General features: G+C 41.4%; 1 protein-coding gene across 1 annotated transcript in view; it reads left to right on the forward strand.

Moving 5' to 3' along the window:
• Window positions 1-21,988, forward strand: part of ADAMTS2 (ADAM metallopeptidase with thrombospondin type 1 motif 2) — a 170,540-nt gene that overhangs the window by 58,472 nt on the left and 90,080 nt on the right. The window contains exon 3 of the mRNA XM_032703046.1: window positions 4,477-4,636. Coding sequence (XP_032558937.1) covers window positions 4,477-4,636 — 160 coding nt within the window. The remainder of the gene's footprint in view (window positions 1-4,476; window positions 4,637-21,988) is intronic.

A 21,988-nucleotide genomic window follows, 5' to 3' on the forward strand; every position in this document is an offset into this window, starting at 1 on the left:
TTATAGGATGGGCTGAGGCTCCGGAGTCCTGAAGCAGCATTTAGATGGGTTGCTTCATTACAGCCCAGAACAGGGAGCTGTGATGTGAATGGGAATGAGGAGACAATTAAGTCACTCACCAAGTGCAGAGCCAGAGAGACATTTAATTATCCACAGGAGCTAACGCTCTAAAACCTGGAGTTTTCTGTAGATCTAAATATGCCAGGCAGTTTTTCTGTCAAATTAGACTTCTAAAGAGTGTCTTTAGAAATGCAACAAGGGTTGGGAGTGTTGAGGAGAAGAAACCTGCTTTTCAGCTGAGCTCTGTGGTGTGGCAAAGCACTGGTAGGTCTCCTGGGCTGGAGAGGAGATCTCTGTCGTGGTGGACAGGATTGTTGTAATTAACTTAGGCAGAAAGCCCAGGTGGCTGCTGGCATTGCTAGTATATGTAGATCCTGTGGTCCTTGAAAACCTTGGAAGAAGGTCTTCAGGGATGCATGGGAGCCCTGTTAACCCCAAAAGAGATTAGTGGAACTCTAGAGCCCAACCCTGTGTATTACAGTGGACTAATCTGTGGCATATCAATGTAATTTGTGTCATAATTAGACGGGACAGTCACTCTCTGCCTTCCTTGTGAGTTTTTTCCTGTGTGGCTTTCACTTCTAAATAACCACCTTGGTAACCTTAGCAGAGGTTTTGATTCTCTGAACTGCCGTTTCCTTTTGATTAAGTGTCTTCTGCTCTAGTCTTTAATGCATATTAATGAGTGCCAAGCAGTGCTTGACTTGAGTAATTTGCAGCTGGGATCTAAAAGCCCCTGGAAGAAAGGCCTGGGGATATCCTGCTTTGGGAAATAGTGGAATATTATAGACTCTTTGCTACAGTTTGGTGCATTCCAAAGGCAAACACTTTTTCCATTAATTTATATTTTCATTAGTCACAGGACATAGTCTCTCCTGCCATCATTATTTAGCAATATTCCCATAAGTAGTTTAGTTTCAAGTTAAAAGTCCCAGAAAAGGAGGGGAAGAGGTAACAGTTAACATTTTTTCCAGAATTGGAATTCCTTTCCATGAAGATGTACAATCCCATGCCTAATCCTGAATTGCACAGCATGTATGTGGCTGCAGGGTCATAGTGCAGAGTGGGCACTGCTAATCCATAACTCCTGGAGGTACAGCATTCCCAGGATGGGTGGCAAGCAGTGTAGGATAGAAAAACACTTCTGGCAGCAGATACTTTTAAACTCTTAAAGTTCATGAAAGCAACTACTCTGATTCCCTTCAGAACTTTTGGGGAAACTGGTAATGGAAAGCCTTAATTCTGCTTTCACATCTTGTGGAGTAAATGTCCAGATGATGATGGTCCAAGAATTTTCTGAAGACCTAATTGAAGGAAAGGAGCGGGTGTGCTCAAACAATACAGCATTTCTGTTTTAGTCACCCAGAGGCATTCTCCAGGAAATTGCAGCAACTTTAATGCTCTCTGTTGTCATCATAAACTTGGTGGTTGTCTGACAGTTGTCTTGGTATGGCAGGCTGGCACAAGGGTGATGGCATCTGTGGATAAGAACAGGACTGACAGAAGGTGAAGGATGTGAACAAACCCCTGCACAATACCAGTGTTGGGTTGATGAGTAAAAGCAATCTCCCTTTCATGGTGGCTTTTTGAGGTTGTTTTGAGTAGTATCAGAAAAAATGTAATAGGCAATTGATCTTGAGTGCTTCGTGTTCAAAGCACTTGGCAAAAAAAATAACAAATCAGCCCTTATAATTATCCTGCAAGGCTGTTGTTATGCTGCCTCACAGGTGGAGAAATGGAAGTAAAGAGGTTAAATGTCTTGCTCAAAGCAGCAAGGAAATGTGTGGTGGAGACTTTCAGGAGCCCCACATATTTCTTAATGAATCATTTATAACTGTGGTTATATTATTAGGCAGTTGACTTGACCTGTGGATTGCTGTAGGAACTCTGCCTTGCCATCAAAATGAATTTTCTTCTTAAAATCTTGAAAAAGCCATTTTTTCTTTAATTATTTCATGACGATATGTTGGCTAAACCAAAGACTGTGTAGGACACGAAATACATAAAAATATGTAATTCCTGAACAGTTCAAACACACATTCTTTCCTCATATATCCGACCAAAAATAATTGATGTATTTCTCAGGTGTCACCTTCGTCTTCTCAGGAGGGAGAATTCACTCTGACCAGCTGTTTTCATTTCCAAAAGGCCACCATGCCCTGGAAGCTAAAGTTCACCTATAACAGTTGTTCTTCTGTCAGTTCAACTACTGAGTGTAGAAGCTGCTTATCTGTTAATATTCTTAGAAGATCTAAATTTCTCCAAACTTCCATCAGTATTCCCTGCTGCATACAGTGTACAGCAGCATTTTCCCCAGTATCCTGAATTATGGTATGCATTCTAAACTAAGGTCTGGCATTAGATGCTTAGTTAACACTAGGCTTAATGAACCCAGAAACACATAGGAACCTGTGCACAGCTGTGCTTTTTTTTTAACTTACAAAAAACAAAATCACGTTTTTTTTCACAACAGTCAAGATCTCAGTGTATTTCTCCTGAGCATATGTATGGTGTTTGCATCATACCCTGTGCAACTGAGCTCACAAATGTTTGTTCCTTCTTGATCTTTAGTTGTGCATTTATAAAAAGATTTCAGGATTTCTGGATATAATACTTGATATCCAGAAGAAGTGTGTGTGTGTGTAATGCAATTGGAATACACATTAAAAGGAGAGTAACATCACCTCTGAATTTTTCATGTATTCCATTTTACAGCAAAAGATCACCTTTTGTCTCTCTGGGTTCAGTACTTATTTTCTTGGTTGTTTTGGCTTCCTTGAGCTACTGAGCCTGTCTCACCTTTTCTATGTCTGATGTGGAATCTAAATTAGATAAGACGAAATAGGACATGATTTCAAATTCAGTTTTCTCTATACAGGCAGGATGGCATCAGTTTAAATTGCTTTGATATAATTTTGCCTCTTTAATCCTTCCTCTTCAATCTGTTTTTGTATACATTATCTATATGAATTCTGGGACTGGAAATCTTGCCTAATGTAAGTTAAGACATGACAGATGAACCTGACATTTTTCCAAGGAGGGAACTAGTGAACATACTGTATTTATAGCAGTAGGAATGTAGTTTGCTGCTTGTAGAAGAAAAATATATGTTCTATGAGAACTTTAGTGCGGGGTTATGAGAAGAGTGTTTAGATGATACTTGTTTCTAGTGAGGATTCTGGGTTCAAAGGAGCCAAAACTGGTTCTCCTGAAGCTTGAGACAGACCTTCAGCAAACAGGGAATTTAGGCTCCCAGAAGCTCAGATAGCAAGATGAAGTGTGTCACAGTGTTGAGGTGTTCTCCTGTGTCCAGCTTGGAACTCCAGTGACTTCGGGATCATCAGTGGGCAGAGAGGGAAAGAGCGTGATGAAGGAGCTCCTGAAGGTTGGATCTGGAGCTTCTCTCAATAATCACCTGAACAATTTCATTCATGTCAGTAGCAAGACTTTCTGCCTACAGGCTAAGAGTTCATTAGTTTGAGTTCTCAAACATGGATGTTTAAATACATGCATAAAAATTGATTCAAGCCAACCATCTCTGCAAGCAGCTCTTGGCTGCTGTGACCTTCTGCAGTACAGCACGACTGCAAGAGGAGACAAACCCAAATCATCCCAGGTTAATTTGGGTGCCCAAAGTTACTTCACCTGCATAAAGATGATGAAAAGTCTTTTTTTTTTTAAAGTTTTCAGTCTTTATGAGGGTTTCTCCTGAACATAGCGAAAATTGCTTGGATGACACTCCTTAGAGGTGCTCTGTAGAAGTGCAAATTTCTTTTTTCATACCAGGGTATCTGGTCCAGTCTGCATAAGATTCATATTTTAGCAGTGCACTACTGGCACTTTTTTAAAACTAGTTGTGGCTAATTCTTGAAAGATTATTTTGTTGGCTGAACCCTTTGTGTCAAGGGGGGAATAATCACAAAGCTTATCTGCTTGCAGATAAGATGTAGTATTTTTCCATCCTGCTCCTGAACAGAAAGGCTGACTCTATATTTTTTGACTAGAACTGCACATCAGGACCAGCTTATGGCATGAACTGATCCTTTGTTTAGCAGAAATGGTAAACACTGGGGTGGTCTGGGCTTGATGGATAGCTAAGGTCAACATAACCTGCATTTTAGCTGTTTTTTAATGGAGAGGGTATTTCCTAGACAAATTCTTAGGCCTATACTATGCTCATGTGGCTCAAGGAGAAGTCCTTTAGGCTCAGGGCTGTACCTTTTGTCCTTTCTTGTCAAGCTGGGGAAGTGATGCTTCGTTTTGCTCTAATAAAGAATTCACCTGGTTTCCTTTCTGCATCCTAATTGCTCTCCAGGGAGCACTAAAGTGTGCTTAAGCATATTGTAACTGTTTACTCACAACGCCTGCTGTATGTGCAGTAATGCCAAGTGTTCCATCTCTGCCCTGTCCCTCCAGGCTGGCATGATCCGCACGGACAAGGACGAGTTCTTCATTGAACCTCTGGAGAAGGGGGCCCGGGAGGAGGAGGAGGGAGGAGGCAGAACACACGTGGTCTATCGCAGAGCAGCTGCCAAGAAGCAGCTTCCTATTGAGAATGTGGATACCCTGTATAAAGGTAAGGCAAGCTGATGTATAAAGTGTAGCTGAAGGCACGTAGCCAGTGTGATCTGCTACCCCTGGAATTGTATCCTTGAGAATGAAATGTGTTCTTCTCCCTCCAAGGATGAAAAGGTGTGGAAGGAGTTGAACACTGTACCTGGGATAAGCAAACATTGCAGTAGCCAAAACCATCTCCAGGATGGTGGAAATGACTTTGCTTCAAAGAGTTTCCTTGGCTCCAGAGATAGCCAACATGAAGTTTTGTGTCCCACTAAGTCTCCGGGTGAGAGCAGAAGAGGGGGGTGGCGGATGACACAGCAGTGCAGAGGTGCCTGTGCTGGGGGCAGGTGGCACTGCTGGCTTGGCAGAGGCTGTGTTGGAAGGCTGCAACAAGGACATCAAGGCTAACATGGTACATGGGCTTCTCACTGAATGTCTTTGCTGGGCTGGATTAGTCCCAACGGGGAATAGTGGTATCTCCAGTATGAACACTGTCTTGATTTATTTATGTGCTACCAAGTGTGGAATTTAACATATTAAGTATGTGATAGACAGTGATGGAATAGCAGGAATTAAACATAAACACCAATTCTATGCAGTGTTTTCTATTTGCCTGATAACTGCTTGGATATTGCATCCTTTTTTCTAAATAAATAAGGGATGCAAATCTGGTAAGTAGATGTTTTGACAGCTGATGTTAACACTGAAATTAACTGGGTCATTTGAGTGGAAACAACAAAATAGCTACATTTTTGTTCCAAATGTGTGTACCAAACTGCAGAGTTATTTGTCACTCGTACCTTAGTATTATCTTATTTCAGTATAATAGGTTTTCAAGTACAGGAAGAAAGGAACAGAGAGCCAGAGAGGTGAAGCACTGAAATTAGGGTCATGTGAACAATAGAAATTTCTCAGTGTTCAAATGGGAACAAGGATTAAAAAGAAAGCAAGCAATAGCATTCAACCAACCATTTTTTCCACCTTGGAAATAACCCATGTAATTTTGTGGCTGATACAGTGCTGTGGGGAGACTCTTCTTGCCTTTGTACTCACTGTGGAGCAGAGCTGGGGAATGCAGGAGTCTGGGAGCCACAATCCCAGAAGGATTGGATGGAAGTTGCTCTATTAGTAGATGTTTATAAAAATACTGCACGTTGGAAAATATCAGCCACTCACTGTGTTTCCTCCTAAACAAAAGAGACTTGATTTCGTTCACACCTTATGGCAGTATTTTTGTTTTTGGATGGTAAATATTCCTCAGGAGTAGGAGTCTGGTACACAGCAAAGTGTAAACTGTAGATCAGCTCCAGTTATTGGCATGCAGTACCTGCGAGAGGAGGCTCTGACAGCAGTGTCTGAAAACACCCCTCTCAAGTGCTGTGTGGCTTCTGGAGGAGCTGAGGGTGGCACTGCCCGCAGTGCCGGGCAGCAAAGCCACACACCGTGTCTGATGCCACCAGACTTCCGTGTCTGTCACCTCACCTGCACAAGGGCTGGGGTTTGCAGGCTCTGGTACAAAGGCACAGAGTAATCAAAGCCTTCAGCCAGCACTGGAGGGTTGGACAGCGAGGCTGAACTCATGTGGGCCGGGCTGAGACGTAGCAGTGACCTTGTCTGGATCAGCAGGTGTTGGGGATAGGTAGGAATAGTTGTGATAGTTCACATTTTAAAGTAAAGAAATATTTAGTAATCTAAAGTAGTCTTCCTTTCTACCCCACCATCTTTTGATTGTAAACTTAGTTACAGATTAGTTTTCATTTTGGAAATAACCTACTGCAGTGCAAAGGGGATTTTTTTTTCCATGCAATTCTTTGCCTTTAACAAAGAAAGTGAGCAGGCACTCTAAAACAGTCTGTTCTCTACTTTTTATTAAACCTGGCTTCCCACTTCTGACTTGCTCTGGGCAACAGGCACGGAAAGGACGTGCTTTCAGAAACTGTAATTTTATTTCCCAGTTTGTCTCTTTACAGAATGTATTGAGTTTTGGTTTAACAAACATCAAAACATTTAGTGACTGGGTGTTGAGAAGGGCTGTGCTGTGCTGCGTGTTTCCATAGTGCTCTAAATTGATCGATGGGCTGATTTAGGAAATACTTAGTAGGGCACTTTCAGCATGCTGTATCTATTAAAAAAAAAAAGAGGTTAACCAAGAGCACTCCCCCCCTTCTAACATCCCTGGAGACAACTGCATTGTTGCCAAATCCCATAAATTTACATGTGATGAATTGTAACACTTGGACTATTTTTAAAGGTCCAGCCTCCAGGAATCTTATGAATATGTGATGATTTTTTTTTTTTCCTCTAGGTAAGCTTCTGGTTCTTTTAACAGTTGAAAAAATCTTTAGTTTCTGGCTGTGTAAATATTTTAAGGTAATGAGTAACACGAAGTTTATGTATTCCATAGTTTTTAAGACAGCATCTTTCAAAGTCCCATGATATGTTAATTTAATCCCATGATTTGGGAGGGGATTGTGAGTCATGATTTTTGAATGTTTCACTTTGGATAGATAGATACAAATTCCTTATAAATATTCCTATTTCTGGCACTCTTTTCACAAGAAATAGGACAAGATGTTCTCTCCCCAGTGAAACAGGAGGGGAAGGAATGGAAAGCTCCATGAACTTGGAGTTGGGTGGGTCAGTTGTCATTTCAAGGGCTTGGGTCTGCAGTGAGCAGTGGCCACGCTGGACCTCACACAACACAAGGCTTTGGGGTTTACTACTAAATGCAGTTTTTTTGTTGAGTAGTTTGTTGAAGAACTTGCTACTCAACTCAACATGCATCTCCCACGGCTGCCCAGGCAGAGAGCTCCAACATGGAGCTGCAGGACAGCAGGAGAGAGGCCCCTGAAGCTGATGAACAGCTGAACTTCCCAGAAGACAACCAGGACTAATGGAAGATCCATTGACTGGTTGTGAGTGTAGATTCACCAAAAAAATTTTTTTTTCAAAAAAATTTCATTTTCCACACCATGGAAGTAAATTCTAATTATATCAGCAGATACGGTGAGGTGAACCTGACAGCAGGGTTATTCCAGCATTTTCCATACACTGCTATCTATATTTTAATATTATAGCAAAAGAAATTGAGATTTTATTCCATCTGTTTAAAAAATATAAACAAACAAACCCCACGACCTCCTAAACCCTGGTGGGATCAAGGCATGCATCTAGTTTTGTGAAGGCTCTGCTGACGTGCTGGGTTTTGAGCAGTGGAATGTCCTGGGAAGGATCTGCCGTGAAAGGAGCGGCAGAGCTCTGCTCTGATTTCAGACTGTGCCAGGTTTGCTTCTGCATTTCCATAAAACGCTATCAGAATATTGGGAAACGTAAATAGTTGTTTTGGCAGCCTGAATAACTTGTTTTGACTGGTGTGGGATTATCTGGTGTTGGCAAGAATGAGAGAGTATGGGGTGCAATATTTCTGCCTCCTCTTCCCCTCTCAAACAATACCATTTGTCAATGTACTGGAAAAATGTAAGCATCATGTTTTAGGCAAGTAATAATCTTCAGCAGAGTAATACTGTGTGGGTCTGTGTGAGGTCACTACAAATTAGGCTAATTGTTTGAGAAGGAGAAATATTTTCATGTAGATGTATTGCAGGTATGGCGAGAATAAATCCTATTTTTTCTGGCAACTGCTCTCACTGCTTGCATGCATATAATAATTTATCTTCCTCTAGATAAAAATAAGCAGCATGTTGAAAATATTTTAATATTTCCCGTCGAATTCCTTCTTACAAACATGAAAAATGTTGCTTGATAGTAGTAAAACTAGCTACATAATAGAACTAGGATTAAATAGATGACCTAGACTAGGTTGTTTTTTTCTTAAATGTTCTTTGGATGTTGAGTGAAGAGATGGTAAGTATTTAATTGATGGTTATGATGAGGTCTGGAAGCCAGCTTGATTGTTTTGTCTCTAAAGACAACCTGATTATCAGACTTGTAAGCTTTAATATCACATTTCCCCAGCTAAATTACTGTGCCTGTTATGTTGATCAGCTGAGAGGAAATGATTATACTAAAACTTCCTTAAGGTTGATCTTTTCTCTCAAAATCATTGTTTAAATATGGTGCTCTGAGTTTTATTGTATTGCTTGATTGATGAGAAACAGAAACTCAGCTTTAGTGACAGTTTTATTTACTGTGCAGATGAAAGATGACCTTAGCCAAGAACAGTTTATTACCGAGGAAGACAGCGAGGTAACTCCCCAGATGTGCTTAAACCAGGAAGTTGTTGTTTCTGCAAGTGCCAATTAAATCCCTTGGAATGGCCAAACCCAATCTGACACAAGTCCTGTCATGAATAGGCTGTGGGCTGACAAGGTGGACAGACTCACAGCCTCTGCTGGAGACTTCTGACCTCTTTCCATGGCAATACTTGCCATTGCTGGTGGTCAGACCTGCAGAGGGGAAGTGGCTTGGTGCTGAATGATGTGATCGTTTTATGTGACCCTGTGATGCACTTTTTGGGGCAAAACCCATCATTTTAAGTTTTTGTTTGTTTGTTTGTTTTCAATTCTATTGCTGTTTCCTTTTTTGATGTTGAGTGTGCTAATATCCCCCTGGCCATAAGAATATACCAGTCAGGTAAAAGGACAGAAATAAGTTGCTGCTTCTACTCAGCAGTGGTGGCCAACTCCTTTCTGACAGACACTCAAACCTCAGCAGAGCTGGTCCTCAGTCCTGTCATTGGCATCTCCATGAAGCAAAAGGGAAAAAGTCTCTCCTTCTCATCCTACTGGGACATTCAGGAGTCCTGAGGGGTTAGGGCCAGTTCAGCAGGAGAGAAATCCAAGCAAATTTAAGCTGAAACAACCCAACCCTCTAAGTTTTTTGAAAAGATGAAAGTTAAAAATATGATAAAGTTGTAACAACTCAGTTGCCAGAGCTTTGCAGGTTTTGGGGATGATATTTCAGAGGAAGACTCCTCCATCATAGTCCATCAAACTGTCAATGCCATTGATTTACTAATGTATTTAAATTACTTTTTCGAAACCAACGTGCATCTGGTGTGTATTTTTCTGGATTGCCTGAAATGACACTCAGATTGGCTGCTGCCTGGCTGGTTGCCATTCTAATTTACAGAAACTTTCCTGGTTACCTTTGCAGGGCAACAGTTCCTTCAGGAAACTGAAGTTTCTCCAAATCCAATCAATATTTCCTCTCAGCCTGCACTCTTACTGATTAATTACTGCTCCCTTATTTTGCAGTCAGTAAGACTCTGATGACAATATTTTTTGTCTCCTTCCTACATCATCTGTGCATGATAAATACATCTGTCTTTCTCTCCTGTCTTGGGTTTTCTCTGAATTCCACATTGCAGATTCATTTTCTGGGGATTTTCTGGGAAGAGGAAGATTGAGAATTCAGTTGCAAATCAGCTTTTAATAAGAAGCAAGGGCATGCACTCATGAGAAGAGAAGTCTCCAGGGAGTGGTATTAGGCCATGGGACGTCACCCTTCCCAACCATCTTGCTGCAGCTGATGAAGCAGTTCTTTGCTAACACAGGCAAATAAGATCCTTACAGCAATTTCAATAAGAAACTTTAGGATGAATCTAAAGGTTTCTACTTTTATAGCGGTGCAATAAATCATCTGGGATGATTAGGTGAAGGCTAATGAACAACGCTCCTTCTTGTGCTCGATGGGAAATGCAAGGAATAGCCTCTTTTTCTCCAGAGCTGATGGAGTTTTCTGCCATGGACCTCCTTGGTGGGTGGCCTTAGCTGGGCCACAGAATGGTGTCAGGTAAAAAATCAACCCTTCCAGTGCTTCTGGGACAGTTTTCTTTTGCCTGGAAATAAAATTACTATGAAAATAATAGATTTTTTTTATTTTTATTTTTTTTAATACTAGTAATGTTGCTAAATTTTTTTGAAGGGGAAGTGCTCATGTAACTGCAGATGTGTGGTGATGCATATACATACTGGGACCACAGTAAAGGTGTGTGGGCTATTTGTACAGTGGACTTTTTTGAATTTTGGAGTGCTTTAGGAAGTATGTTGCATCTTCATTTTTCTTTTAATTAAACATCTTTTTTCCAGGGGCTCTAGTTTGCTTCCAGAATGATTGATCATTCATCAAATACTTTCTCATTATTATTTCTTCATGGTATCAAATCTGTAGTTGCTGCAGCACAGTTTTGTTTCACAAGGAACGTAAATCCTCTTGTGCAGAGGTAAAAGTTGGTGGGGTGTCATGGAGCTGGAGTGGAGAACTGCCACATGGCCCACTCTGTTTTGGGTTCCTGGCACTGAACTGTCATCTCCCTATCCCACACACCCCGTCAAACTGTAATAAAACGTTGCTAAACTATTACTATGTTCCTGGAATACAGGAACATAATAATAGTATGTGAAGAAGCTCAGTTTCAGTTTCTGTATTTGTCCCTGCCTTTCTCATTAGGCAGTTTGGGATCCATGTAGACTTCAAGGAAACACTTCAGTGCAGGCTTAGCTTTGAGCAAGTACTTAAGTCAAACTGATTTCAGTGGGATTCAGATATGTTCCTTAGGCTAAATGTTTTTTTATTCTGGCTGGTTTCTGTTTTGGTTATGAGGCAAGTTACCAGAGCAAGTTACTTCCATTCAGATATGCATCAATTACAGGTGAATGATTTAATTATTTGTGCTTATTTAAATATCACAGATTTGCATGTATTGTTAGCTAATGTAAAAATTAAATTAATTCTCAACTGATGAGTTCATTTTAGTTTCTCTGCTAAATTCAAACTCTGTAAGGTTCTCCAAAGTGATGGCTTGTGAACAGCTTACAGCCTGGAGTTGAATATTATCAAATATTGGTAAATATAACAAAATTATAACAAAGCTGATATTGGTCTATAAAACAACAGTTTCCAGTTCTCCTGCAAATACTCCTGCAAAGTTTTTGTGAGAAACTCTGATGAAAGTACAGGGAAAGCACTCATTTTACTTTTCACATCCTTCTATCAATTAATTCAGCACTGTGGGTGTGTGAAACTGAGGTTGATTAATCACTCGGTTCTGTTTACATTTAGTCAACACTTGTTTGCTTATAGATACATTTATAGAGACAAAAACTTTTCAACAGATTTCATTAAAGTTCATTTTAATTCTTCCTTCTAATATCGCACACATTGATCTCACAGCCCTTAATGAATTTAGCCTCTCAGCCTCCTGGGAGGAAAGAGAGAACAAAATATTTGCCTTTTGGACAGGAGTAACACAAACCTTGTTTTCACTGGAAGCTGATCCCGTTTCTTGCTGGTAATAGCCCAGTGTAAGAGCAGAGTTCATTGGAGCAGCAGTTGGTAAGTCAGACCTGGCCCCCAGAGCCCCATCTCGCCTACGTAAGGGTGTGCGGCCGCCCACAGGCGTGTGAGGAGGCTTTGCTTATGAAAATGTATGTGCACACCCACATGGTTTCTGCAATTTCACATTTACTGCTGTGTTTTTCCGTGAAGTGTCATCCTGTTGGGGTTTTGTTTATTTACAAGCTGTGTTCGTGTTGTCCAACCTGCTGAGAAAAACAGAGCATGGCAAGGATCCAGTAGGTCCTGCCAGGCTCAAAGAGGGAGAAACTTGTTCACAGAAGGACCTTAATATTCTGCCTTGACTAACTGAAAGTGTTCTGGAACCCATATCTCTGTTTAGGAAATGGATTCTGAAACTGAGAATTCAAAAATGTGGGTAGCATGTAGTGTTTGCTGTTTTGCACCATGGGATTCAAACCCTGTGTTTAATAACAATACACAAAACAGCATCTGGTAGGCATCACTGAAATAAGCTCTGGTAGAAAATGCCGATAAACGTTTTCAGTTTAAAATGTTTTCTGACTAAAAGCGGCATAAATTTTGCCTGCTGTCCTTGATAATGATGATACAGTGGTTTGATCAGGCTGTAATATCCAGGCATCATCAAATGAAAGCAATGAGCAAGCCCAGAGCTGCAAGGGAGATGGATATCCTTCAAACATCTACATTTCTTGCAACAGAAGAGCCACATGTGAGGCCCTCTGAAGAGGTCCAAAGATTAAAAATGTGTTCCATCTGGTTCTGACTGTTCTCAGCTGTGTGAAATGTGCTCCTCATGGGCCAGCCAGGGAAGCAGTGCTGTGTGCTGGTGTCTCAAGCACCAGCACTGTGTGCTGTGTGCAGAAGTGGCACTGGAAGGCTCTCTGCATTTATGGTGCCGTGAGACCCAGCTGGAGAATGAGAAACAAATTGCTTTGTCTTTCTCTGCACTAATTTAGTTCAGGGTCGCCACCATACACCAAGCACATCCCTTCAAGCACATGCTCTGTTGCCTGTGAGCTCAATGCTGGTCTAAAGGAGAGTCTTTCAGTGCCTCAGAGCTGGTGCTGCATAGACAGTTGTCACCAGGCTCCTTCAAGCCACTCCCTGTCTCTTTAGCTGGCTGTGTATATGGTAAGTTGTGCATCATATAATGTATTTAATCACTGCATTATGGACTGTTCCCTTTAAAAGCTGTTCTTCCCAGTGCCCTAAAATCATCTCCCAGTATAGCCAGAGCTGCTTGTCCTTCCTCCCTTCCCCTTTGCAGTCACAGGTCCCACGGTGCTGGGGGAGCTTAGCAGTGCAGACACTGCTGCTCACCATTATTACTACTGGGTGAACTGGCAGAGGGACTTCTGCCTTTTGAAGACAAGAGGAGAGGAGGATACATCTCTTGGGGCTGGATTCTGCCTCTGGTGTGTGCAGGTGCAGGGATGAGCAGGGAAGCTCACACCTCTTTGATGTTTATGCTTTAGCAAGGCATGTGTTCTGCCCTGTGGGAGGCTGGGTAGTACACCTGTGGTTGGTAGTAACCTGGTGGTTGGTATGAATTAGGTGCCTGGTCTGCACAGCCTTGGTTTATAGCTGCAGCCTGTGCTGGGTAATAACTTTCTGCAGCTATTTTGTAACTCTTGCTTGGGACTGCCTGGACTTTTTAGGTAAAAATAACTTTCTCTAGGAAAAGCAAGCAACAGCAGTGTTAACTTTCATTTCAGCTAGTGCAAGGCTCCTTTCCCTGGTGCCTCCCTGAAATTCTGAAAGGTAAGAGGGTTTTAGCCCAGGAAAAAACCAGTAACATTTCTGATTTCAGTTGCTTTCAATCTGCAGTTTGGTAACAGTAGTAAGTGAATTTCTTCTTGGAAATTTGTACTTTTTTGTAGAGCAGAGGCACTGTTTTGAAACAGTGGGATAAGTGGCGTAAGGCAGTAGCAGAAACTGTTACTGCAAACTGTGAGCACAAACTCCGGTTTTTCTAAATGATCACTTTAAAAATGATTTATAATTATTTTTCAAAATATTTTGTCCCAAACTGTGTAGAGCATGAAGTCTCACGTGCACGCTTGCTGGTAATAGTTTGAATTTAATTGTCTTTGCTCCTTTGAATATAAACCTCAGGAGTCATTTTACCTAACGTTCACATATTAGATTAAAAATGTTCTATCAGTGGGATTGTCTTGGATCATGATATACTTTCAAGCCAAACAATAGTTATTTTGTTAATGCACAGGTTCCTTCTTGGATTTGAACTATTCCTGTTAAGGACCCACACGTGAGCAGTGGCCACAAGCTGCTTCACTGACTTCCATCACATCCCAGGTGTGGATGATGCTCTTGCCTAGTTTGATCCCCGTGGATCTGTGCGCTGCCTGCACAGACCTGCATCCTGATACTCTCTTACTGAAACTTTGCTATTCTAATAAGACCAAGGACATGGTGTGGTAATTGGTTTAAACCCATCTAACACTCTGCTAATGACAGACCAGTCCTCCTTTTCACTGGCCACAGTCTCCTGTCAGCTGTTGCTGTCTGAGCCACATTGCTGGAAGGGATGCAGTCACCAGCTGGAAACTGTTGGATGGTCCAACAGCGCCAAGGCAGGCAACTGAATCACTACATTGCTTTCCTCACTGCTCATGGAGACCCTGTGCTCTGCTGGCTGTGTGTCTCAAAAGAGACCCCCAGAGAGTGGTACCTGGTTCTGTTGTCCACCTGCCCCATCCCTCTGCAAAGGTTTTGTAGACCAACATTCATTTTCTGTGTAATGTGGTTGCACAGCTCACGGAACTGCGGTGCCTGTTAATGGGTTAAATACCTAACACTTCATTTTTCAGCAGGTTCTTTGATTAAAAGCCTGAGATGCATCTTTGCTCTTCCTTTTATCTCTGAGTTTTTGTGCAGTCACTTGCTTGTTCCAGCTCTCTGGGTGTGCTCGGACCATCTGGCACAGCTCGGCTGCCCGTCAATGTGTGCTGCTTTCAAGGAGGAAAATTATTAATCACAATCTGGATGGTGAGGGGGTTAGGGATTGCTTTTATTTCCACTGTAGAGCTGGCAGTTCCACAGGCAAGCAGTTCTTTAGGGAAGAACTACCCTTTGAGGAAAGGTGGCCAGAAATCCTGAAGGTCCAGGTGTAAGGGAGGAGCCAGGACCAGTGGTCCTTGGTGCCTCGTGCTGCAGGAGCCTCACGGTGCTGAGGATCATTTTCTTTAGCACTGCTGGGCTTCAGACAGTTGTCCTTGGAAACAAATTCATTTCCCTGGGCTTTGCTCCATTTTGCAAGGTTTGGTCACTACAGGCTGTCAATTTTAAGAGACATGGATTATTTTTTTTTGCTGGTAACCCTAATATTTTAACATTGCTTCAATAATCACAGCTTTGTAAACATTGGAGTGATTATTTACAGAACGCTTCAGGAAGGATTCTTTTATCCAAACAGTGAGTTGCACACAAGACATGCTCAGTTCTAAAAGTAACCTGAAAAGACAAGCCTAATAGTGGTTTCTATGAACAGCCACCTGTGGGGACTCTTTAAACCTGTAATCTTGTCAAGTATCTGTGCACTTTGTGACCATGTCTTTTTGCCTGTCAGAGAGATCCTTTTTCCTGTGGCACATGTGGAGGCATATTGCAGTTGTTGAAGGCACTTGCTGATTGTGAATGGTAAGAGACACTGAAAAATGTTTTCTGCCTGAAGCAGCTGCCTCCAAAACACCCATCCCTGTGCCTCCTTCAAAAACCACCTTGCAAACTTAGTGGGAAAGTCAGCAGGGAAAGTTTACCTTGCTGCTGAAAGGATTTTTTTAACTTTTAAATGAATATGAACTACTGCTTTATTTTCTCTCTCTGGTCTTTTTTTTTTTTTTTTTTTTCTTCTGGAAGTATCTCAGATATAAATGGGTGGTGTGGTTTAAGTGACAAGGTGTTTTGAATGGGTCTTTGGATGTGGGAAGTCACGACATTTTGGAAATGTCATTTTTCCACAGATCAGCAAACCCAGGTCACTTCATGGAAAAGCATCTGGTGTGACTGGCAGCAACAGTAATTAAATAGTGACATGAGAAACTGCCCTTGCCTGACTATTAAAATACACAAAATTAGCAGGCACTGAGAATTACATCTCATGAGCTGTGTTTTGTTGTTGCTGAGTGGGCAGCAATTCTGTTTGTCTAATTGAGCTTCACTGTATCATAGTGTTCAGAGTTCATTCATCCTACTGCATTTCTTTCTGTCTAGGGTTTTCCTCTTTTAGAGACACTGTTATATATAGCAATGAACACATTGCAGTTGTGCATGCCTTTTTCCCTGTGGAGTAGGGCAGAAGTTTGGATCTGATTTTATAGCGTTCTTGTACACATTTAGTCACATTGAATCTGGGTATGCCAAACCCTAGATATTTGGGGTTTGAATCTATTTTTAGGGTGGCTTTTAAAGCAGACTTTTTTTCCAATACATCAAAAAATGGATTTAATGGAGGTTGGGAAATCACACCTTTCAGGAACCTGATCTTAAAATGATGAGTTGTCTAAAGCCATATATTAAATCTGGGCTTTAGTCTCTGTTCACAGGCTCACTGGCCATTACTTCTGTCAGTTCAATGTAGCCTTTTCCCAGTCCCTCTTCAGAAAGTGTTGACTAAAGAGCATGCTGAAAATCATACATGTTAACTTCATATTCTGCTTGCAAGCTGAAGTAATTTTTGCTTTGTTCCTCTTAAAATAGAGCCTCTGGAGACTTGTTAAACTATGAAATGGTTACAGAAAGCAGCCCAAAGGCTCTAGCTAAGGGTATTAAATGTCCTAGGCAGCATGAAAATGCTGCTCTATCTCCAGTGGAATAAAACATAACAAAGGGAGAAAATCTGATTTTGAGTCACTGTAAGATGACTGGAATATAATTTCTAAATATCCAGGTATTTTTCTAGGATATCCCAATTAAATGTGTGCAGAGAAACGGATGGTATTGATATTTCCATGGCAACCCATTGTAGCATTTCAGATATTGACCCACAGGTCATATATTACTGAAGAAGAATATTTTTGAAAGACTGGTAAAATCTGTCAGTCTACTGCAAAATATACAGGCAACAGCAACAAAATGCAGATGAGAAAACACAGGCTTTGGAATAAAATCTGGACTTAAATTTTAAGTGGGGGTTTTGTTTAAGACTCTGCTGGTGGTAACATCAAGTGCCAGCCCCAAGGGGTTAATTTCTGTCATTTTTTTGGCTGTAGGTCTGGTTTGTGTTTGTGGCTGGATGTGGCATAGAGGTGGGATGATTGTAAAAATATTGTAGCAACTCTTATTACGCTTGTATTAGGGGTGCTAACAGACTTTGGGAGAGCCTGACGTGGCTGCCTTCGTGCTGCTCGTACACTGGTCCTTGGTAATGGTGGTGGAATATGGGTGGGAAGGGCACATGGCCTGAATTAGCTAAGCCTTAGATCTCTGTGGAGGTGTTTACTGGTCCATAATACTGCCTGACCCTCTTATCAGGTGTCCTGAAGGGAATTAAATGTTCTTTTGTATTGCCGAGACCCTTGTGAAAAGCACTGGCAAAGGGCAGAGTGTTCCTTGCAGTGAAACTGGTGTGTCTCAGCTCTGAAGATTTGCAGCAGATCAGATTGATTGCACTGGTAGGATTTACAGTCCTTATGGGCCTCAGGTCAGACAACTGGAAAGCCTGATTGTCTCTGAAGTGATGGCGGGGGCATTTCCAAGAATCTCTGGGAGAAAGAATCCCTTAGCTAAGAGGCCACATTTCTTCCTTAAGATTATTTCTTTTCATTTTTTTAAGTTTTTTAAAGGAGAACTTGGAGTCTTTGCAATGTGAGATGGAACTGTACTCCCACCAAATAAATTACAGTGTCTCTTTCAAAATCCCCGTAGGCAACGCGTGCTATGCGATAGCTAATTCTCACAGACCTTATACGAATGAATTTTCTGGGAACTGCCTTTGTAATAATAAATTACTGGTTGGCAAGTGTATAAGGTTCAGCCAAGCCATGCACTTGATCCCGTTCACACTGATTTTAATGGAAAAGTTCCCAGTGAGTTTAGTGGGGGCAGACCCAGTGCAAGGCTGTGGGAAACTGGATGTCTGAATTTGCCTGAATTGCAAAGTGTCTTTGTCTGCTTCTGTTTTGATTAATTTTGTACCTTCTGGTTTCGTGATTTGCTTTAAGATCATTTAAATACATTGAAGCTAATCTGTAACTTTGAGCATTGAGAATATGAGCTCTATACTCCTAATGATGGAGTGTATCTATGGAAATGATGGAATGGACCCAGGCATTCCTAATGAAGCTGTGCTACACAGGTGCTCACTCTCTAACACTCCTTTTATGTCTTTGGAGAGACAGCAACATCTTTCATTGCTCATGAAAAATTATCAGAGCCCCTTGGAAGGTATATTTATTTTCCCCTGTTTTCCCACTGTACTGTTTGCATAGGTTGTATGCTTTGATGTGTTACTTTCCAGTTGCAGCAGATGTGCTTTCACCACTTAGGGCACAGACTTATGACAATGTCATACACATTCCCCTAATTTGGTCAGGATTCAGGCAGAGTCTTTTCCTGCTTTCAGCAGCTTGGTCACCATGAGATGATTTTTTTTCCTCCCTGCTTATGCTGTGTCGATACTCTTCCTCATGTCAAGAAACACATCATTAGTTTTGACAAGTTCAACCAATTTGTCATTAATGAATCTGTTAAGAAGTTTCCAGATTATAAGTGACTAAATTATATGTCTTGGGATTTCAGTGCTGTTTCTTTTTATTTTAATGAGCACTGTCTTTTTTCTATCACCTGGTCAGGTATGCCCTCCTCCGGTGTTTGTTAGATGCCTTCAGAGCTGGGATGTAATTTTGTTAAGCTCTGTCAGTAATAATTGTGCCTCTGTTCCTCCTGGTGCTCTCTGATTAAATAATTTTCTCAGTATTCTTTGTACAGCTCTTTTTTGGGATATGCACTTCACTGTGCTCAATCTCATTGTTCCATTCATACTTTCTTTTTAATCCAATTTGCAGGAAATACATAGTGCCCTCCTTTCCCATAGTACTTTCCAAAAATCACTGCTTTATGCTCATGTAGCAGTATCTTCTTTTCATCCCTCTGCTCCAATTTTCAGAAAACTTCTTGACTGATTTCAATAGTTCATTGAATTCACATGGGGCTGTGCTTCTGTATGTTTCTTAAGTTCACCAAAATACACTACAGTGTAACTGCAGGAAGTCTAAAATTTGGACCCCTCAGCTTTGTTGTTACTGGTTTGTCCTTCCAGTTCCTCTCTTTTTGTCTTGTTCAGCTGAGCCACTTCTTTTTTTTTTTTTTCCCCCCCCCCCCCCCCGTTAATTTGTCTAATTTAGGTTTTCAGATGATGCCTTGGTGATTTTCATCTTTCCCAGATATCTTACTGTCTTTCAGGCTTCTCATCCACATTTTCCAAGGAATCCATCGTGTCCTGTCAGTATTTTAACCACTGTATACCAAGATGCCATGTTGCATGAGGTCTTTACTGCTCATTTTGTTTTCTCCTAATTTATAGTGAAATTTTTGGGAGATTTTGATATTGTGCTAGCATTTAGGAGAATTTCTCATTCATGGGCAAATTTGGCTCAAAACACAAATCCAAAAGCTATCCTTGCTCCTCAAATTCTAAAATATCCAAAGGACTTCTCAATTCTGGTATAGCTTAAAAGGAAAGAAACACACTTCCCTGGGCATTAACACCAAAAACATCCTGCAGTATTGGTCTCTCCCCATTCTTCCAGAAGTCATTGAAATGTGCAAATGCCTTTCTCACTTTCTTTATAATAAAGGCAAATAGTTCAAGTTTTTCAAAACAAGTTTCTAGTTCTTTAGATGCCCAGGAAATCTACTGTCTTCAGCCTCTATAGAAAGGATCTTGAGAAGATAAATTTATTGGTTTCAGGATCTGAAGGGAGAATCAATAAGGCATCTACAGACTTTGAAGCTCCTGGCCTGACCTCTGTATTCCTGTTAGCCACTCTCCTCTTGTTTCTCCCCTCACAGTCACCTTAATGACAAAGTCAGTGTAAGCCCTTGGACTTCATTTCATTTCACGTTTTGCTCTTAAAAAAAACCCACAAAGTGATTAACAGGATATTTCAGAAACACTGCCAAGAGCTCAGGGTGAATTTCCTTCCCTTGGAAGTGCTGAGCTTGGGCTGGAAGAGGAGGCTGCTGTGCAAATCCAGCTGGGAACTGCTCTCCTTTTGCAGAGGAAAAGGACACACCCCACTGCTGTGGGTGCTCCCATTGCTCCGTGCTCTTGCCCTTTGCAAGGAGACAACTCTCGTGCTGAGGGTATAGACACGTGCCCTGTCCTGATGGCTGAGAGGCTCTGTTGGCTCCTGGGCAGGCTGGGTGAGGACAGCAGCACAACTCACCTCATCCCTGAGGAAGAGCAGCTCTGGTGCACACTCGGTGTGATAGTTCCCTGCCAGGACGGTTGGTGGGCAAGGTGGAACGGCACATAGTGGAGTGAGGAAGTGAGAAAGGAGTGCCATTTAGTGTCTGGTTGTAGAGAGAACTGTATGCTTGCAATATGTTTTGCCTTCTGCTGGCAGTCCTGGTGTGAAAAGCAGCACAGCTTAATTAGGCAGTGTCAAGATACTCGATTCTTCCAATCTGCTTTCCAATCTGAAGTGCTGTTCTTTGCTGATTTAGCTGTATCTTGCAAGAAGTCTATACCCTTATGGCTAAATGATCGAGCTGCATGAAAAATTTCAGCGTCACCTGATTTTTGATGGATTTTTAATAGGAGTTGGACAAACCTGTCAGGCCCTGTCCAGGAGTTTTCAAGCAGGGACCTATGTGACCAGAGTGAATCTGCAGTATCCAAGTTGTGTGGGATTTAATATGCAAGAGGGGACTTAGTGGGACTTAGTGTGCGTGTCCTGCAGCACTGGTCCACCCAGTAAACCCAGTACATACCAGTTGCATCCTGCCTGCTGTGTGTGCTCAGGGGATTTCAAAGCATGCTCTAGGCACGTGAGACAGCACTGAAGGACATCCCAAATTTACTGAGTACGTGTGTGGCTCACTTGTTCCAGTATGTTGCAGCTGCAATAGATTTACTGTGCTTCTGGATCTGGTTACCTCATGGCCAGTGCTTCTCCATGGAGGAGTGGTTCAAAACACCAGTAGCTTGGTCAGACATCTGGACATCTAGAAATGTGAGACAAACAGCTGGTGTTCTCTAATCCCACCTGGGCAAAATTTCTGGGAAGATAAAGAGCAGAACAAGGAGGAAACCTGGATGAACAAACTAATATCAAAACCTTTGTCTCAAGGATGTACTGTTCACAAGGGCTTTGTTAGGATTGCGTTTGATAAGAATCAAGTTTCAGTGGGTTTAGGATTGTGTTGTTGAACAAGAAGCTTTCTTTGCAAAACTTAGAATGAAGAATACAAAAGGAACTTGTTATTGGTAAAGAATTTTTTTTCTTACTAGAACCATCTTCCTCTGAAATATGAAAGATCCTTTCCAAATGCAAAAGTTATGCAAACATGTCTGAATATAGAAGTGAAACTGGAAAGCAGTGGGTTTCTTCTGCCAGTTTTGCAGGAGGCCACCCACAAAGGTATATCTTATTTTTTTCTCTTTCTGGTTTTGTTTTTTTTTTCCCCTCTGGAAAAATACAGAAAATTTTTGGCCAAAATCAGAGCCTGCTCTGATTCTATAGCCTTTCTTATCAAAGCAGGATTGAAATGTAGTTTGAATTTTCCAAGTAATGTATCATTAGCTGAAGAAAACAAAAAGTAGAGTTGAAAATTTGGTGCACATGATTTATCACCAAGGCTTTAAGGTCTTGCTCAGTCAGAGTCAAATATAACAGTCTTTCTCTACATAGATGGAGGAGCATTTAGTCAGACCATTTGGTGTAAACCGTTTTCCTTGCTATTAATTGGTGTTGGCTGTATTTTTGTCTTAGCTTTGAGTGTTTGATAACAGTTTGCTGTATTAAAGTGAAAGTCCTGTTTGTCTTGATATTTCCAATCTGTTTCTTGACTGTGGTATTCTTGATTTTTACTTGTTTTAAGAGGCTGCTACTTCCCATTCTGC

The sequence above is a fragment of the Chiroxiphia lanceolata genome, chromosome 15 (genome assembly GCF_009829145.1).
Source record: "Chiroxiphia lanceolata isolate bChiLan1 chromosome 15, bChiLan1.pri, whole genome shotgun sequence".
In the NCBI taxonomy this organism is placed as follows: domain Eukaryota; kingdom Metazoa; phylum Chordata; class Aves; order Passeriformes; family Pipridae; genus Chiroxiphia; species Chiroxiphia lanceolata.